The sequence below is a fragment of the Oncorhynchus mykiss genome, chromosome 12 (assembly GCF_057628025.1).
Source record: "Oncorhynchus mykiss isolate SJ-2025 chromosome 12, ASM5762802v1, whole genome shotgun sequence".
NCBI classification, from domain to species: Eukaryota; Metazoa; Chordata; class Actinopteri; order Salmoniformes; family Salmonidae; genus Oncorhynchus; species Oncorhynchus mykiss.
The window spans coordinates 3,998,876-4,018,905 of NC_143033.1; the positions used below are offsets into that span (position 1 = coordinate 3,998,876).

The 20,030-nt window shown below is 42.9% G+C and overlaps 1 protein-coding gene across 4 annotated transcripts in view; it reads left to right on the forward strand.

Moving 5' to 3' along the window:
- The first annotated feature begins 8,316 nt into the window (after positions 1-8,316).
- The window catches only part of LOC110536866 (polypyrimidine tract-binding protein 3), a 125,443-nt gene continuing 113,729 nt past the window's right edge, over positions 8,317-20,030 (forward strand). For 3 of the 4 annotated variants that reach the window (XM_036936744.2, XM_036936747.2, XM_036936746.2), the window contains exon 1: positions 8,317-8,557. In XM_036936744.2, coding sequence (XP_036792639.1) covers positions 8,423-8,557 — 135 coding nt within the window. In that variant the 5' untranslated portion in view covers positions 8,317-8,422. The remainder of the gene's footprint in view (positions 8,558-20,030) is intronic. The other variant, XM_090191555.1, reaches the window with a different exon arrangement.

The following is a 20,030-nucleotide window of genomic DNA, read 5'->3' on the forward strand; positions in this document are numbered from 1 at the left end:
CAGAGTTCCACTGTGAAGATGGGAGAACCTTCAAGAAAGATAACCATCTCTGCAGCACTCCACAAATTAGGCCTTTATGGTAGATGGTAGAGTGGCCAGAAGGAAGCCACTCCTCAGTAAAAGGCTCATGACAGCCCACTTGGTGTTAGCCAAAAGGCACCTAAAGACTCTCAGACCATGAGAAACAAGATTCTCTGGTCTGATGAAACCAAGATTGAACTCTTTGGCCTGAATGTCAAGCGTCACGTCTGGAGGAAACCTGACACCATCCCTACGGTGAGGCATGGTGGTGGCAGCATCATGCTGTGGGGATGTTTTTCAGTGGCAGGGACTGGGAGACTAGTCAGAATTGAGGAAGAGATGAACGGAGCAAAGTACAGAGAGATCCTTGATGAAAACCTGCTCCAGAGTGCTTAGGACCTCAGACTGGGGCGAAGGTTTACCTTCCAACAGGACAACGCAGAAGTGGCTTCGGGACAAGTTTCTGAATGTCCTTGAGTGGCCTAGCCAGTGCCCGGACTTGAACCAGATCGAACATCTCTGGAGAGACCTGAAAATATCTCCCCATACAACCTGACAGAGTTTGAGAGGATCTGCAGAGAAGAATGGGAGAAACTCCCCAAATACAGATGTGCCAAGCTTGTAGCTTCATACCCAAGAAGACTTGAGGCTGTAATCGCTGCCAAAGGTGCTTCAACAAAGTACTGCGTAAAGGGTCTGAATACTTATGCAAATGTCATATTTCAGTTAATTAAAAAAAAAAAAAATGAGCAAACATGTCTAAAACCCTGTTTTTGCTTTGTCATTATTGGGTATTATGTGTAGATTGATGGGGGAAAAATAAACAATTTAATCCATTTTTAAACAGGGCTGTGATTTAACAAAATGTGGAAAAAGTTAAGGCGTCTAAATACTTTCCGAAGGCACTTTATAAGGCCAATTTTCCTTATGGGCCAGTTAGCTAGCTCGTTTTTGGTATTCTGCTGGACGATTTAGCATTTAGTTGGCTAGCTAGCTACCTAGCTAGCATTTGAAAGCTAGCAAGCTATCGCTATGCTAAATCATCCAGCACAATTTTGGTATCCAAAAAGCAAAACAAATTGAATGGAAAATCTACACGACATGACCAAAAGTATGTGACACCTGCTCGTCCTACATCTCATTCCATAATCATGGGCATTAATATGGAGTTGCCCCCCCCCCCCCCCCCCCTTTGCTGCTATAACAGCCTCCACTCTTCTGGGAAGGCTTTCCACTAGATGTTGGAACATGGCTGCTATAACAGCCTCCACTCTTCTGGGAAGGCTTTCCACTAGATGTTAGAACATTGCTGCTATAACAACCTACACTCTTCTGGGAAGGCTTTCCACTAGATTTTGGAACATTGCTGCGGGCACTTGCTTCCATTCAGCAACAAGAGCATTAATGAGGTCGGGCACTGATGTTGGGCAATTAGGCCTGGCTCGCAGACGGTGTTCCAATTCAACCCAAAGATGTTCGATGGGGTTGAGGTCAGCGCTCTGTGCAGGCCAGTCAAGTTCTTCCACACCGATCTCAACAAACCACTTCTGTAGGGACCTTGTTTTGTGCATCCAGGGATACCTTCCCCAAACTGTTACAACAAAGTTGGAAGCACAGAATCATCTAGAATGTCATTGTATTCTGTAGCGTTAAGATTTCCCTTCACTGGAACTCAGGGTTCTAACCCGAACCATGAAAAACAGCCCCAGACCATTATTCCTGCTCCACCAAACTTTACAGTCGGCACTATGCATTGGGGCAGGTAGCGTTTTCTGGCAGCCGCCAAACCCACATTTGCCTGTCGGACTGCCAGATGGTGAAGTGTGATTCATCACTCCAGAGAACCCGTTTCCACTGCTCCAGAGTCCAATGGTGGTGAGCTTTACAACACTCCAGCCAACGCTTGGCATTGGTGATTTTAGGCTTGTGTGCGGCTGCTCGGCCATGGAAACCCATGACATTGCTTCCAGAGGCAGTTTGGAACTCACTAGTGAGTGTTGCAACTGAGGAAAGATGATTTTTAGGTCCCGTTCTGTGAGCTTGTGTGGCCTACCACTTTGTGGCGGCTGAGATTGTTGCTCCTAGACGTTTCCACTTCACAATAAAAGGCCTTACTAGTTGACCGTGGCAGCTCTAGCAGGTTGGACATTTGACAAACTGACTTGTTGGAAAGGTGGCATCCTATGACGGTGCCACGTTGAAAGTCACTGAGCTCTTCAGTAAGGCCATTCTACTGCCAATGTTTGTCTATGGAGATCGCATGGTGGTGTGCTCGATTTTATACACCTGTCAGCAACGGGTTGTGGCTGATATAGCCAAATCCACTCATTTGAAGGGGTGTCCACATACTTTTGTATATACAGTGTACCTTCTCTCTCCTTTGTGGACATTTTGGGCTCCTCTACAACACTTGGTTTCTTTCATGGTAATCTGGTCTGGGATTTTGCACACAACATTCTTCTCGATCCCGGCTCTTTGTGTCCTGCCACTATCAACCAGTGGGCTTGTTCAGCATTGCAGGCGACTGCAGACTGATCTACAAAGAATCTTACATCATAAATAACTTTTCATTATTATTTGTACATCGGTCAGTCACAATTTAACTATGATACATTACGGTTTTGATCCTCTAGAACACCGCCATTGTCAACACAAATAGTGGGAACGGTCAAGGTTGTCGTTATTTCGAGCGCGTTGCGCAGATGGACAGATCTTTACGTGATGCTATAATTCGTGCCATGGGTAACTGCAAACCTTGAGTTTCTGGGAGTGGGCGTGTCAATAGAAGTGGGAGGATCAACCGAAGTGGGTGTATGGAAAGTGGATCAGCTAATTCGGCGAATGTGTTGCCACTCAAGACCGTTCTGCGTGGCTGCTGTGTTTTCAAACTTTCTGAGGAATTTCCTGTAGGCTAACATTTTGCCATTCACATTGAGCTGTGTCTTTGGTGTAGCTACGTAAGTTCTTCATAGATGTATACTAGCTTTTTATTTCTGTCTAACACTAACGTGGCTATAATTAACGTGGCACATTGTACATAGATTTTTCTATTTTTCTTTTGTGTTATTGACTGTATGTTTGTTTATGTGTAACTCTGTGTTGTTGTTTGTGTCGCACTGCTTTGCTTTAACTTGGCCAGGTCGCAGTTGTAAATGACAACTTGTACTCAACTGGCCTCCCTGGTTAAATAATTAAATAAAGGTGAAATAAAAAATAAATATATAAAAAATAATCTACCAAGCTAGTTAGTTAAGTTAGTTAACCTATCCAGTTAAAGTAGCTATATCATCACTGAGAGTCCTGTTTTCTGTGAGCAATTCTTAACTAACGTTATCGACGCATCTAACTAACTAGCTAACTATCTTACTAAACTATGTGTCATTTATGTTTGTGTTTTACAGCATATCACAGTTTTTAAAGCTGCTGATGGCCGCATGGTTTTATCCCAGTGCCATTGCTCTTTCTGCCAGCCCCGACACTATGCCAGTTTGCGGGCGCACATTAAGTCTCACATAGTTGAGGCTGTGCCGCACCGAGGTAAGCACATGTAATTGCGTCAACATATTTAAAAAATCACATATGAAAATGATGATTTCCCAGTAAGTGTATTTATTAAGGATCCCCAATAGTTCCTGCCAAGGCAGCAGCTACTCTTCACAGGGGTTTATAATGGGTTTGAAATATGTGATGTCTGCGTGCTGTGTTTTCACTGACAGATTTGCCTCGCGTTCCCGAAGCTATTGATCCTCTGTGGCTAAATTATAGGCCTTTTCGTGGTGTAGTAGGCTATTCTGAATTAATTCTAGAACGTTGGGAAATGTATTTCAATTTATCAGAGGTGCTGCAGTTAGTTCAGAACCCTTCATGTTGGTATGATTCTATAAGGAAATAAATTATGAAGTGCAACGTTGGAGAGATTAGAGTTGCAGGTTCACGTCTATCAGAGCAGAGAGAGGGAGAGAGACTATAGAAAGTGAATCTCATTCTAGTTATATGAGAGATAAAGGCGCGCTTCTCACACAGCCACAGTCATACGTTGATCTCAAACATAGGTGTTACACTGTTGCGCAAACCATAACGGTCCAAACCAAATCAACTCTTAGAATATTAGGCCCGGGCTACTTTTTCACATTACGGTTATTTGTGGGGTGCAGGAGAATTAATGGAGAGGCAACTCAAATTAACTTTGATCGCGTTTATTAACGTACCGGATCCGGCCAAATAGGTTCTGGAATAAAACAGTCCAAAACGGAGAGGTGCCGGATCCTATTTCTGATCGGATCCGGTTCAAATTAAGCACCGGACGACATTCACTGCTATAAACCTGTCTCCAATATAACCACATCATTTACACAGACTCGCCGCAAATCTTGTTGTGAATAGGCGTTCCCTGGTCTGTTTTGTCAACGAGCTCAATGTATTCCAATGGCCTGTGGTAACAAGATGCTCCCAATAATTGGTAGCCTAGTGGATGGAACATTTTATTGAGACGACACTAGGCGCACTTGATATTGCGCGCCAGCAGATAATCGGGTATTTATGGCATCCTCAGGCACACATGAGATACTATAATAAGCGACTCATTTTCAAACCTTGATAAGACATTTAATTGATTACAAATTGCATAACCCTCCCCGGGATCAATTGAACAAAAAAAGAAAGAAAGTACTAACCCTCCTCCTGACTGAAATGTTAAAAGCATGACCCTCACCCCATTTTCCTCCCGTAACTATTGTGTACATTTCAACCCCCCACCCCTTAATTTGAGCCATAACTGTTTATTAATGTGTTACCATTTGTATTTATATTTTAGTCGTAGGTCATTTAGTGATCAGAACGGGCTTATCCAGATTTGTCACCTTGTCGGCTCTGGGATGCGAACAATAGATCCAGTTTTAAATAGGAATGAATCAGAAAAGCTTATAGGCTATCAGCCGCCAGAAACAAGGAAGCATTCAACACTGTGTCCCTCTGCTGGGGGTTGTATGCTAATGTTTATAGAACAACTCATGGAAGAGATATCCTGTAGGGCAGGCTACAGCCTGAATAAATCATATATTTTCAGAGCTATACAAGTAATGCTATTCCTCAGATTACTGGTCGATGAATGTCACATGGTCTTGTAGTGACATGTGATATGGGTCACACACGGGATGAGAGAGAGAGAAAGAGAGCGAGGCAGCATAACATTTGGAACTTCTAGCTTTCCCTTTGTATTGAAGTTGGGCTCTCATTGGACGTGTTTACAAAACTCCAGTATGTCCAGTCAGACTGGAGCAACAAGTTTCTACATGCTTCAGTGCTCACTTGTGCTGCATGGATAGAACCGTGATCAAACAACTGTTGACATGGAGGAAAACAGAGATGGGATTTTGCACTAGGAATGCAGTCATCTGATGTAAAGCTCTACAGCCTATAATCCAGGGACTAAATGTCGTAGTAAATGGTTGACACATACTCCAATTAATGTTTATCGTTGACTGTCTGTTTGTTTGTGTGTGTGTTTGTGTGTGTGTGTGTGTGTGTGTGTGTGTGTGTGTGTGAGCCACACAGACGATAGCAAGATCACTGTTAGTAACAACCTATGATAGAAGAAACAGGCCAGGATATGTTTATTATCCCTTTATTATCTTATATACATGTATATTACAGGCTTATTTTAGGCTTATATAAGTGTACAATTATGGACATATTACAGGCTTATGTGCCTGTCTATTACAGGCTTATATACGTGTATATTACAGGCTTATATAATGTATACTACAGACTCATTACAGGCTTATATACGTGTATATTATGGACATTTTACAGGCTTCTATACCTGTCTATTACAGGCTTATATACGTGTATATTACAGGCTTATATAATGTATACTACAGACTCATTACAGGCTTATATACGTGTATATTACAGGCTTATATAATGTGTACTACAGACTCATTACAGGCTTATATACGTGTATATTACAGGCTTATATAGTGTGTACTACAGACTCATTACAGGCTTATATACGTGTATATTACAGGCTTATATAATGTATATTACAGACTCATTACAGGCTTACATAATGTGTACTACAGACTCATTACAGGCTTATATACATGTATATTACAGACTCATTACAGGCTTATATACATGTATATTACAGACTCATTACAGGCTTATATACATGTATATTACAGACTCATTACAGGCTTATATACATGTATATTACAGACTCATTACAGGCTTATATAATGTATATTACAGACTCATTACAGGCTTATATAATGTATATTACAGACTCATTACAGGCTTATATAATGTATATTACAGACTCATTACAGGCTTATATACATGTATACTACAGACTCATTACAGGCTTATTATATAAATGTATATTACAGGCTTATTTGTCTGGGTTGCCCCCCCCCCCCTTGGGTTGTGCCGTGGCGGAGATCTTTGTGGGCTATACTTGACCTTGTCTCAGGATGGTAAGTTGGTGGTTGACGATATCCCTCTAGTGGTGTGGGGGCTGTGCTTTGGAAAAGTGGGTGGGGTTATATCCTTCCTGTTTGGCCCTGTCCGGGGGTGTCATCGGATGGGGCCACAGTGTCTCCTGACCCCTCCTGTCTCAGCCTCCAGTATTTATGCTGCAGTAGTTTATGTGTCGGGGGGCTAGGGTCAGTTTGTTATATCTGGAGTACTTCTCCTGTCCTATCCGGTGTCCTGTGTGAATTTAAGTATGCTCTCTCTAATTCTCTCTTTCTTTCTTTCTTTCTTTCTCTCTCGGAGGACCTGAGCCCTAGGACCATGCCTCAGGACTACCTGACATGATCACTCCTTGCTGTCCCCAGTCCACCTGGCCGTGCTGCTGCTCCAGTTTCAACTGTTCTGCCTGTGATTATTATTATTATTTGACCATGCTGGTCATTTATGAACATTTGAACATCTTGGCCATGTTCTGTTATAATCTCCACCCGGCACAGCCAGAAGAGGACTGGTCACCCCACATAGCCTGGTTCCTCTCTAGGTTTCTTCCTAGGTTTTGGCCTTTCTAGGGAGTTTTTCCTAGCCACCGTGCTTCTACACCTGCATTGCTTGCTGTTTGGGGTTTTAGGCTGGGTTTCTATACAGCACTTTGAGATATCAGCTGATGAACGAAGGGCTATATAAATACATTTTATTTTATTTTATTTATTTTCATGTGTACTACAGACTCATTACAGGCTTATATACATGTATATTACAGGCTTATTACAGGCTTATATAATGGATATTACAGGCTTATATACATGTATACTACAGCCTCATTACAGGCTTATATAATGTATACTACAGACTCATTACAGGCTTACATAATGTGTACTACAGACTCATTACAGGCTTATATACATGTATACTACAGACTCATTACAGGCTTATATACATGTATACTACAGACTCATTACAGGCTTATATACATGTATACTACAGACTCATTATAGGCTTATATACATTTATAAACTAGTTGGTTCGAACCCTGATTGGCTGACAGCCATGGTATATCAGACAGTATACCACAGGTAAGACAAAACATTTATTTTTACTGCTCTAATTATGTTGGTAACCAGTTTATAACAGCAATAAGGCACCTTGGAGGTTTGTGAAATAAGGCTAATATACACCCTCTCGTGCCTTATTGCTTAAGTATATTACAGTGCTTAAATACATATATATTATAGGCTTAATACATGTCTATTTTTTATTATTTAAACTTTATTTAACTAGGCACGTCAGTTAAGAAATAATTCTTATTTACAATGGCAGCCTAGGGACAGTGGGTTAACTGCCTTGCTCAGAACTGCAGATTTTTACCTTGTCAGTTCAGGGATTCGATAGAGCAACCTTTCGGCTACTGGCCCAACGCTCCAACCACTAGGCTACCTTCCACCCGAAATAAGAATACGTGGTACGGCTTTATTGTGTCTCTCTCGGGGTAAATTAGTGTGGACTGTGGGAGATTGATTAAAATGGAGAGTCTTGGATCAGTGGGATCCATTAACTTGATTAATTAATACCTGCCGTTGAACAAGATTATCCCTGTTTAACTAACTCCTAGTCTGCAGCAGACAAGTGGCTCGACTCCAATCTTTCCCTACATGATAACCCCTCCCGCTATCTCTCTGACATGGCGGGCAAAGCTTTATTCTAGCCGTATTTCTGTCCAAGCTGCGTGCGGGGAGATGGCGCGCTGGGGCGCAGAGTGGTGTAGGCCTGCTTGGATGCGTGTTCGTTGTTGAAAGTGACAAAGGTGTGTCTCTTTTGGAGCTGCCAGAGAGGGGAGGCCATTTTGTACAGCGAGGCAGGCAGGCAGGCAGGCGTCTGTACATGTCTGTATGTCTGTGCTCGCGTCAGGAACAGGAAGCGTGCCATTGTGCGTATGAGAGAGAACATTTTCTGTGTTGTGGGGGCGAGGGTTATACCAGAGGCGCTAGTAACAACACCCAAACCTATTTCTTCACTTTGCCGAGCGTTCACTGTCCTTTCTACACTGTTTCCTCTGTGCAATGGATGGGTATGTTTTTTTTTTCTTTACAATATTTGCTGATTACACACACGCATGTAACATTGTTTTACATAACACCTCGCACCATTTCATGTAGCTTATAGTGTGTGGAATTATAGGCACGGAAAGAACATTTAGAGAACTGAACGCGGTAGGATAGGGGGCGCAAACAAGCCCCTCTCAGTCAACCAATGTTGGTTCTTTTAAGAGTTTAGACAGATTTAATGGTGTTATTCTATTATATTAAAGACTTCAAGTCGCTGGGAAAAAAACTATAGCATGTAGAGGAAATCCAATTTTCCGTGTTTTTATGCGCATGGGTGTTTGCTTGTTCCATTATTTGAGTTTGATTTGAGGAAGTGATAGAAAACAACACATTTTCCTTCAATTATTGGGTTGTCTAGCTTTTTATATATTTGTTATTCATGCATGATGTTTATCGTTACCGCAGCTCACAGAGGGACAGTAAAATGAACATTAAATGAAGATATGCTGCCATTTTAAGATATGTAAGGGGCGTTTCTGTCTTGTTCGCGGAAAAACAACAGCGTGCTCTGATATATAAAGCATCATTTAGAGAACACGTACAACTTGTCTGAAGAGATAACTCCTAAAGTAAAAGTATTATGTGATCTACTCGTAGATATACGTCGTATTATAGATGTTTAAACAACTAAACGGGAGCTATTCTATATCATTGTTTACAACTCGTGTGCGAGGAAAAGGAGCGAGGGGGGGGGGGGGGGGCTGGTAGATATCAAATCTTCCTCGGAACCATTTCCTTACAACATTTTAAGACATGTTTTTAGTTAGGCTTCATACGTCCAATTGTGGGTTTAGGCTACGCTATAATTCATTAACAAGTATCTGGATGTAATAAATTAGCAATAACATTATCATAGCCTATAACGCTTGAATCATATTTTCGCCTATAAGCCAACTTGCATTTGCTGACCATAACTGTGCAGTTTTGTAAGACAATTTGTAACAATTCTATGCCATCTCCAACTTGGAATTGTCTGCCACGCTGCCTGCCATACCTTGCCTTCTCTTCCTGAAACAAAAGACGCGGCCAGCTTGACCGCTCTGCTTCTTTCTCCCTTTGTGAGCTAATGTAACAAATACAATGTAACGAAGTGGATCATCAGAGTTAAACCACTTACACGAGTTGGGGTCCTCGTGTCGGAGGATATGGACATGAACGTTGTATTAAATGTAACCGATGATTCCAATGTACAGTGAGTGAGCTGTGTGTGGTGTGTTCTGTGAGCTTCCCCAATGGGGGATTGTACATCACACATCTCTCTACGGAAACTATCGGTGATAAGGCAGGCTATTCTTTATTTCTTTTTTCAATTTTTGTTATTTATTCCACCTTTATTTAACCAGGTAGGCTAGTTGAGAATAAGTTCTCATTTACAACTGCGACCTGGCCAAGATAAAGCAAAGCAAAGCAGTGTTACACAGACAACAACAACACAGAGTTACACATGAAGTAAAACAAACATACAGTCAATAATACAGTAGAAAAGTCTATATACAGTGTGTGCTAATGGAGTAAGGAGGTAAGGCAATAAATAGGCCATAATAGCAAGTAATTACAATTTAGCAATTAAACTCTGGAATGATATATGTGCAGATGATGATGTGCAAGTAGAAGTACTGGTGTGAAAAATAGCAAAAAAGCAAATGAAAACAACATGGGGATGAGGTAGGAAGTTGGTTGGATGGGCTATTTGCAGCGATCGGTAAGCTGCTCTGACAGCTGATGCTTAAAGTTAGTGAGGGAGATATAAGTTTCCAACTTCAGTCATTTTTGCAATTCGTTCTAGTCATCGGCAGCAGAGAACTGGAAGGAAAGGGGGTGTTGGCTTTGGGGATGACCAGTGAGATATACCTGCTGGAGCGCATGCTACGGATGGGTGTTGTTATCGTGACCAGTGAACTGAGATAAGGCGGAGCTTTACCTAGCAAAGACTTATAGATGACCTGGAGCCAGTGGGTCTGGTGACGAATATGTAGCGAGGGCCAGCCGACGAGAGCATACAGGTCGCAGTGGTGGGTAGCATATGGGGCTTTGGTGATAAAACGGATGGCACTGTGATAGACTGCATCCAGTTTGCTGAGTAGAGTGTTGGAGGCTATTTTGTAAATGACATCGCCAAAGTCGAGGATCGGTAGGATAGTCAGTTTTACGAGGGTATGTTTGGCGGCGTGATGTGAAGGAGGCTTTGTTTGCGAAATAGGAAACCGATTCTAGATTTAAGTTTGGATCGGAGATGCTTATTAAAATGAGTCTGAAAGGAGAGTTTACAGTCTAGCCAGACACCTAGGTATTTGTAATTGTCCACATATTCTAGGCATCTGTCAGTGATAAGGCAGGCTATTTTATAGGCCTATACTGAAAAGTGTGAGTAGGCTCGTTGGTTTGCCACGTCATCCCCCTTCTTGATGTGAACCTAAACACGACAGTCCATTTATTATAGAATGTGTCATCATAGCACAGTGATAATGTGTATGTCATCTTAATTCTTGAGTTCAGAAATAAATTGATCTTGATAACATTGGTCATAGTGTGTTTGCTGAACACACTGGTGTCAGGTGTTAAACCCAACAAATCTTTTTAATATTAAATATTGATCAAATATTGATCCACGGATGAATAATAACTGCTGTTGTTCATTTCCCTTTGGTCCTGTCCTGTTGGTTAAACCTGATAACTTTGGTCCTGTCCTGTTGGTTAAACCTGATAACTTTGGTCCTGTCCTGTTGGTTAAACCTGATAACTTTGGTCCTGTCTTGTTGATTAAACCTGATAACTTTGGTCCTGTCTTGTTGATTAAACCTGATAACTTTGACCCTGTCTTGTTGGTTAAACCTGATAACTTTGGTCCTGTCTCGTTGATTAAACCTGATAACTTTGGTCCTGTCTTGTTTATTAAACCTGATAACTTTGACCCTGTCTTGTTGGTTAAACCTGATAACTTTGGTCCTGTCTTGTTGGTTAAACCTGATAACTTTGGTCCTGTCTTGTTGATTAAACCTGATAACTTTGGTCCGGTCTTGTTGGTTAAACCTGATAACTTTGGCCCTGTCTTGTTGGTTAAACCTGATAACTTTGGCCCTGTCTTGTTTATTAAACCTGATAACTTTGGCCCTGTCTTGTTGGTTAAACCTGATAACTTTGGTCCGGTCTTGTTGGTTAAACCTGATAACTTTGGCCCTGTCTTGTTGGTTAAACCTGATAACTTTGGCCCTGTCTTGTTTATTAAACCTGATAACTTTGGCCCTGTCTTGTTTATTAAACCTGATAACTTTGGTCCTGTCTTGTTGGTTAAACCTGATAACTTTGGTCCTGTCTCGTTGATTAAACCTGATAACTTTGGTCCTGTCTTGTTTATTAAACCTGATAACTTTGACCCTGTCTTGTTGGTTAAACCTGATAACTTTGGTCCTGTCTTGTTGGTTAAACCTGATAACTTTGGTCCGGTCTTGTTGGTTAAACCTGATAACTTTGGCCCTGTCTTGTTGGTTAAACCTGATAACTTTGGCCCTGTCTTGTTTATTAAACCTGATAACTTTGGCCCTGTCTTGTTGGTTAAACCTGATAACTTTGGCCCTGTCTTGTTGGTTAAACCTGATAACTTTGGTCCTGTCTTGTTGGTTAAACCTGATAACTTTGGTCCTGTCTTGTTGATTAAACCTGATAACTTTGGTCCGGTCTTGTTGGTTAAACCTGATAACTTTGGCCCTGTCTTGTTGGTTAAACCTGATAACTTTGGCCCTGTCTTGTTTATTAAACCTGATAACTTTGGCCCTGTCTTGTTGGTTAAACCTGATAACTTTGGTCCGGTCTTGTTGGTTAAACCTGATAACTTTGGCCCTGTCTTGTTGGTTAAACCTGATAACTTTGGCCCTGTCTTGTTGGTTAAACCTGATAACTTTGGCCCTGTCTTGTTGGTTAAACCTGATAACTTTGGCCCTGTCTTGTTTATTAAACCTGATAACTTTGGCCCTGTCTTGTTGGTTAAACCTGATAACTTTGACCCTGTCTTGCCTATTAAACCTGATAACCCATACAGGGATTGTTCTGTGTTTTAGTCAGTCTCAGATATAAATGTCTACTCTGTTTTTGTTTTTTTTACACAAGGTATAGTACATCAACTCAAATCACATTTTATTGTTCACATGCACCGAATACAACGGGTTTAGACTTCACAGGGAAATGCTTACTTACGAGCCCATTCCCAACAATGCTGAGTTAAAAAGTAAAAGCATTTGCAAATAAAAAATACAAAATAGGTACCTGATAAATAGCACTAAAAAGGCTATATACAAGGAGAACCGGTACAGAGTCAATGTGCAAGGGTACGAGGTAGTTGAGGTATTTGAGGTCATGTGTACATGTAGGTATGGGTAGAAGTGACCAGGCGTCAGGATAGATAATAAACAGCAGCAGTGTGTCTGGAGAGTGGGAAAGACTGTCTATGTGTGAGTGGTATCACTATCCGTGTGTGTGTGTTGTATGTGTGTGTGCGTGTGTGTGTGAGCATATGTGTGTGTGTGTGAGCATATGTAGTGTGTCTGTGTGTTGCAGTGTTAGTCTAAGTTTGTGTTATTGTGTTGGTAGAGTCCAGTGTGTGTTGTTGTTTTGGTAGAGTCCAGTGTGTGTTGGTAGAGGCCAGTGTGTGTTAGTGTGTTGGTAGAGGCCAGTGTGTGTTATTGTGTTGGTAGAGTCCAGTGTGTGTTGTTGTTTTGGTAGAGTCCAGTGTGTGTTGGTAGAGGCCAGTGTGTGTTAGTGTGTTGGTAGAGGCCAGTGTGTGTTATTGTGTTGGTAGAGTCCAGTGTGTGTTATTGTGTTGGTAGAGTCCAGTGTGTGTTATTGTGTTGGTAGAGTCCAGTGTGTGTTATTGTGTCGGTAGAGTCCAGTGTGTGTTGGTAGAGTCCAGTGTGTGTTGGTAGAGTCCAGTGTGTGTTGGTAGAGTCCAGTGTGTGTTATTGTGTTGGTAGAGTCCAGTGTGTGTTGGTAGAGTCCAGTGTGTTATTGTGTTGGTAGAGTCCAGTGTGTGTTAGTGTGTTGGTAGAGTCCAGTGTGTTATTGTGTTGGTAGAGTCCAGTGTGTGTTATTGTGTTGGTAGAGTCCAGTGTGTTATTGTGTTGGTAGAGTCCAGTGTGTGTTGGTAGAGTCCAGTGTGTGTTGGTAGAGTCCAGTGTGTGTTATTGTGTTGGTAGAGTCCAGTGTGTGTTATTGTGTTGGTAGAGTCCAGTGTGTGTTGGTAGAGTCCAGTGTGTGTTAGTGTGTTGGTAGAGTCCAGTGTGTGTTATTGTGTTGGTAGAGTCCAGTGTGTGTTATTGTGTTGGTAGAGTCCAGTGTGTGTTATTGTGTTGGTAGAGTCCAGTGTGTGTTGGTAGAGTCCAGTGTGTGTTAGTGTGTTGGTAGAGACCAGTGTGTGTTGGTAGAGTCCAGTGTGTGTTATTGTGTTGGTAGAGTCCAGTGTGTTATTGTGTTGGTAGAGTCCAGTTTGTGTTATTGTGTTGGTAGAGTCCAGTGTGTATTGGTAGAGTCCAGTGTGTGTTATTGTGTTGGTAGAGTCCAGTGTGTGTTATTGTGTTGGTAGAGTCCAGTGTGTGTTGGTAGAGTCCAGTGTGTGTTAGTGTGTTGGTAGAGACCAGTGTGTGTTGGTAGAGTCCAGTGTGTGTTATTGTGTTGGTAGAGTCCAGTGTGTTATTGTGTTGGTAGAGTCCAGTGTGTGTTAGTGTGTTGGTAGAGACCAGTGTGTGTTGGTAGAGTCCAGTGTGTGTTATTGTGTTGGTAGAGTCCAGTGTGTGTTAGTGTGTTGGTAGAGTCCAGTGTGTGTTATTGTGTTGGTAGAGTCCAGTGTGTGTTAGTGTGTTGGTAGAGTCCAGTGTGTGATATTGTGTTGGTAGAGTCCAGTGTGTGTTATTGTGTTGGTAGAGTCCAGTGTGTGTTGGTAGAATCCAGTGTGTGTTAGTGTGTCGGTAGAGTCCAGTGTGTGTTATTGTGTTGGTAGAGTCCAGTGTGTTATTGTGTTGGTAGAGTCCAGTGTGTGTTGGTAGAGTCCAGTGTGTGTTATTGTGTTGGTAGAGTCCAGTGTGTGTTATTGTGTTGGTAGAGTCCAGTGTGTGTTATTGTGTTGGTAGAGTCCAGTGTGTGTTGGTAGAGTCCAGTGTGTGTTATTGTGTTGGTAGAGTCCAGTGTGTGTTAGTGTGTTGGTAGAGTCCAGTGTGTGTTATTGTGTTGGTAGAGTCCAGTGTGTGTTAGTGTGTTGGTAGAGTCCAGTGTGTGTTAGTGTGTTGGTAGAGGCCAGTGTGTGTTGTTGTTTTGGTAGAGTCCAGTGTGTGTTGGTAGAGGCCAGTGTGTGTTAGTGTGTTGGTAGAGGCCAGTGTGTGTTATTGTGTTGGTAGAGTCCAGTGTGTGTTGTTGTTTTGGTAGAGTCCAGTGTGTGTTGGTAGAGGCCAGTGTGTGTTAGTGTGTTGGTAGAGGCCAGTGTGTGTTATTGTGTTGGTAGAGTCCAGTGTGTGTTATTGTGTTGGTAGAGTCCAGTGTGTGTTATTGTGTTGGTAGAGTCCAGTGTGTGTTATTGTGTCGGTAGAGTCCAGTGTGTGTTGGTAGAGTCCAGTGTGTGTTGGTAGAGTCCAGTGTGTGTTGTTAGAGTCCAGTGTGTGTTATTGTGTTGGTAGAGTCCAGTGTGTGTTGGTAGAGTCCAGTGTGTTATTGTGTTGGTAGAGTCCAGTGTGTTAGTGTGTTGGTAGAGTCCAGTGTGTTATTGTGTTGGTAGAGTCCAGTGTGTGTTATTGTGTTGGTAGAGTCCAGTGTGTTATTGTGTTGGTAGAGTCCAGTGTGTGTTGGTAGAGGCCAGTGTGTGTTAGTGTGTTGGTAGAGTCCAGTGTGTTATTGTGTTGGTAGAGTCCAGTGTGTGTTGGTAGAGTCCAGTGTGTGTTATTGTGTTGGTAGAGTCCAGTGTGTGTTATTGTGTTGGTAGAGTCCAGTGTGTGTTGGTAGAGTCCAGTGTGTGTTATTGTGTTGGTAGAGTCCAGTGTGTGTTAGTGTGTTGGTAGAGTCCAGTGTGTGTTATTGTGTTGGTAGAGTCCAGTGTGTGTTAGTGTGTTGGTAGAGTCCAGTGTGTGTTAGTGTGTTGGTAGAGGCCAGTGTGTGTTATTGTGTTGGTAGAGTCCAGTGTGTTATTGTGTTGGTAGAGTCCAGTGTGTGTCGGTAGAGTCCAGTGTGTGTTATTGTGTTGGTAGAGTCCAGTGTGGTATTGTGTTGGTAGAGTCCAGTGTGTGTTGGTAGAGTCCAGTGTGTGTTATTGTGTTGGTAGAGTCCAGTGTGTGTTATTGTGTTGGTAGAGTCCAGTGTGTGTTATTGTGTTGGTAGAGTCCAGTGTGTGTTGGTAGAGTCCAGTGTGTGTTATTGTGTTGGTAGAGTCCAGTGTGTGTTAGTGTGTTGGTAGAGTCCAGTGTGTGTTATTGTGTTGGTAGAGTCCAGTGTGTGTTAGTGTGTTGGTAGAGTCCAGTGTGTGTTAGTGTGTTGGTAGAGGCCAGTGTGTGTTGTTGTTTTGGTAGAGTCCAGTGTGTGTTGGTAGAGGCCAGTGTGTGTTAGTGTGTTGGTAGAGGCCAGTGTGTGTTATTGTGTTGGTAGAGTCCAGTGTGTGTTGTTGTTTTGGTAGAGTCCAGTGTGTGTTGGTAGAGGCCAGTGTGTGTTAGTGTGTTGGTAGAGGCCAGTGTGTGTTATTGTGTTGGTAGAGTCCAGTGTGTGTTATTGTGTTGGTAGAGTCCAGTGTGTGTTATTGTGTTGGTAGAGTCCAGTGTGTGTTATTGTGTCGGTAGAGTCCAGTGTGTGTTGGTAGAGTCCAGTGTGTGTTGGTAGAGTCCAGTGTGTGTTGTTAGAGTCCAGTGTGTGTTATTGTGTTGGTAGAGTCCAGTGTGTGTTGGTAGAGTCCAGTGTGTTATTGTGTTGGTAGAGTCCAGTGTGTGTTAGTGTGTTGGTAGAGTCCAGTGTGTTATTGTGTTGGTAGAGTCCAGTGTGTGTTATTGTGTTGGTAGAGTCCAGTGTGTTATTGTGTTGGTAGAGTCCAGTGTGTGTTGGTAGAGTCCAGTGTGTGTTGGTAGAGTCCAGTGTGTGTTATTGTGTTGGTAGAGTCCAGTGTGTGTTATTGTGTTGGTAGAGTCCAGTGTGTGTTGGTAGAGTCCAGTGTGTGTTATTGTGTTGGTAGAGTCCAGTGTGTGTTATTGTGTTGGTAGAGTCCAGTGTGTGTTATTGTGTTGGTAGAGTCCAGTGTGTGTTATTGTGTTGGTAGAGTCCAGTGTGTGTTGGTAGAGTCCAGTGTGTGTTAGTGTGTTGGTAGAGACCAGTGTGTGTTGGTAGAGTCCAGTGTGTGTTATTGTGTTGGTAGAGTCCAGTGTGTTATTGTGTTGGTAGAGTCCAGTGTGTGTTATTGTGTTGGTAGAGTCCAGTGTGTGTTGGTAGAGTCCAGTGTGTGTTAGTGTGTTGGTAGAGACCAGTGTGTGTTGGTAGAGTCCAGTGTGTGTTATTGTGTTGGTAGAGTCCAGTGTGTTATTGTGTTGGTAGAGTCCAGTGTGTGTTAGTGTGTTGGTAGAGACCAGTGTGTGTTGGTAGAGTCCAGTGTGTGTTATTGTGTTGGTAGAGTCCAGTGTGTGTTAGTGTGTTGGTAGAGTCCAGTGTGTGTTATTGTGTTGGTAGAGTCCAGTGTGTGTTAGTGTGTTGGTAGAGTCCAGTGTGTGATATTGTGTTGGTAGAGTCCAGTGTGTGTTATTGTGTTGGTAGAGTCCAGTGTGTGTTGGTAGAATCCAGTGTGTGTTAGTGTGTCGGTAGAGTCCAGTGTGTGTTATTGTGTTGGTAGAGTCCAGTGTGTTATTGTGTTGGTAGAGTCCAGTGTGTGTTGGTAGAGTCCAGTGTGTGTTATTGTGTTGGTAGAGTCCAGTGTGTGTTATTGTGTTGGTAGAGTCCAGTGTGTGTTATTGTGTTGGTAGAGTCCAGTGTGTGTTGGTAGAGTCCAGTGTGTGTTATTGTGTTGGTAGAGTCCAGTGTGTGTTAGTGTGTTGGTAGAGTCCAGTGTGTGTTATTGTGTTGGTAGAGTCCAGTGTGTGTTAGTGTGTTGGTAGAGTCCAGTGTGTGTTAGTGTGTTGGTAGAGGCCAGTGTGTGTTGTTGTTTTGGTAGAGTCCAGTGTGTGTTGGTAGAGGCCAGTGTGTGTTAGTGTGTTGGTAGAGGCCAGTGTGTGTTATTGTGTTGGTAGAGTCCAGTGTGTGTTGTTGTTTTGGTAGAGTCCAGTGTGTGTTGGTAGAGGCCAGTGTGTGTTAGTGTGTTGGTAGAGGCCAGTGTGTGTTATTGTGTTGGTAGAGTCCAGTGTGTGTTATTGTGTTGGTAGAGTCCAGTGTGTGTTATTGTGTTGGTAGAGTCCAGTGTGTGTTATTGTGTCGGTAGAGTCCAGTGTGTGTTGGTAGAGTCCAGTGTGTGTTGGTAGAGTCCAGTGTGTGTTGTTAGAGTCCAGTGTGTGTTATTGTGTTGGTAGAGTCCAGTGTGTGTTGGTAGAGTCCAGTGTGTTATTGTGTTGGTAGAGTCCAGTGTGTTAGTGTGTTGGTAGAGTCCAGTGTGTTATTGTGTTGGTAGAGTCCAGTGTGTGTTATTGTGTTGGTAGAGTCCAGTGTGTTATTGTGTTGGTAGAGTCCAGTGTGTGTTGGTAGAGGCCAGTGTGTGTTAGTGTGTTGGTAGAGTCCAGTGTGTTATTGTGTTGGTAGAGTCCAGTGTGTGTTGGTAGAGTCCAGTGTGTGTTATTGTGTTGGTAGAGTCCAGTGTGTGTTATTGTGTTGGTAGAGTCCAGTGTGTGTTGGTAGAGTCCAGTGTGTGTTATTGTGTTGGTAGAGTCCAGTGTGTGTTAGTGTGTTGGTAGAGTCCAGTGTGTGTTATTGTGTTGGTAGAGTCCAGTGTGTGTTAGTGTGTTGGTAGAGTCCAGTGTGTGTTAGTGTGTTGGTAGAGGCCAGTGTGTGTTATTGTGTTGGTAGAGTCCAGTGTGTTATTGTGTTGGTAGAGTCCAGTGTGTGTCGGTAGAGTCCAGTGTGTGTTATTGTGTTGGTAGAGTCCAGTGTGGTATTGTGTTGGTAGAGTCCAGTGTGTGTTGGTAGAGTCCAGTGTGTGTTATTGTGTTGGTAGAGTCCAGTGTGTGTTATTGTGTTGGTAGAGTCCAGTGTGTGTTATTGTGTTGGTAGAGTCCAGTGTGTGTTGGTAGAGTCCAGTGTGTGTTATTGTGTTGGTAGAGTCCAGTGTGTGTTAGTGTGTTGGTAGAGTCCAGTGTGTGTTATTGTGTTGGTAGAGTCCAGTGTGTGTTAGTGTGTTGGTAGAGTCCAGTGTGTGTTAGTGTGTTGGTAGAGGCCAGTGTGTGTTGTTGTTTTGGTAGAGTCCAGTGTGTGTTGGTAGAGGCCAGTGTGTGTTAGTGTGTTGGTAGAGGCCAGTGTGTGTTATTGTGTTGGTAGAGTCCAGTGTGTGTTGTTGTTTTGGTAGAGTCCAGTGTGTGTTGGTAGAGGCCAGTGTGTGTTAGTGTGTTGGTAGAGGCCAGTGTGTGTTATTGTGTTGGTAGAGTCCAGTGTGTGTTATTGTGTTGGTAGAGTCCAGTGTGTGTTATTGTGTTGGTAGAGTCCAGTGTGTGTTATTGTGTCGGTAGAGTCCAGTGTGTGTTGGTAGAGTCCAGTGTGTGTTGGTAGAGTCCAGTGTGTGTTGTTAGAGTCCAGTGTGTGTTATTGTGTTGGTAGAGTCCAGTGTGTGTTGGTAGAGTCCAGTGTGTTATTGTGTTGGTAGAGTCCAGTGTGTGTTAGTGTGTTGGTAGAGTCCAGTGTGTTATTGTGTTGGTAGAGTCCAGTGTGTGTTATTGTGTTGGTAGAGTCCAGTGTGTTATTGTGTTGGTAGAGTCCAGTGTGTGTTGGTAGAGTCCAGTGTGTGTTGGTAGAGTCCAGTGTGTGTTATTGTGTTGGTAGAGTCCAGTGTGTGTTATTGTGTTGGTAGAGTCCAGTGTGTGTTGGTAGAGTCCAGTGTGTGTTATTGTGTTGGTAGAGTCCAGTGTGTGTTATTGTGTTGGTAGAGTCCAGTGTGTGTTATTGTGTTGGTAGAGTCCAGTGTGTGTTATTGTGTTGGTAGAGTCCAGTGTGTGTTGGTAGAGTCCAGTGTGTGTTAGTGTGTTGGTAGAGACCAGTGTGTGTTGGTAGAGTCCAGTGTGTGTTATTGTGTTGGTAGAGTCCAGTGTGTTATTGTGTTGGTAGAGTCCAGTTTGTGTTATTGTGTTGGTAGAGTCCAGTGTGTATTGGTAGAGTCCAGTGTGTGTTAGTGTGTTGGTAGAGTCCAGTGTGTGTTGATAGAGACCAGTGTGTGTTGGTAGAGTCCAGTGTGTGTTATTGTGTTGGTAGAGTCCAGTGTGTGTTGGTAGAATCCAGTGTGTGTTAGTGTGTCGGTAG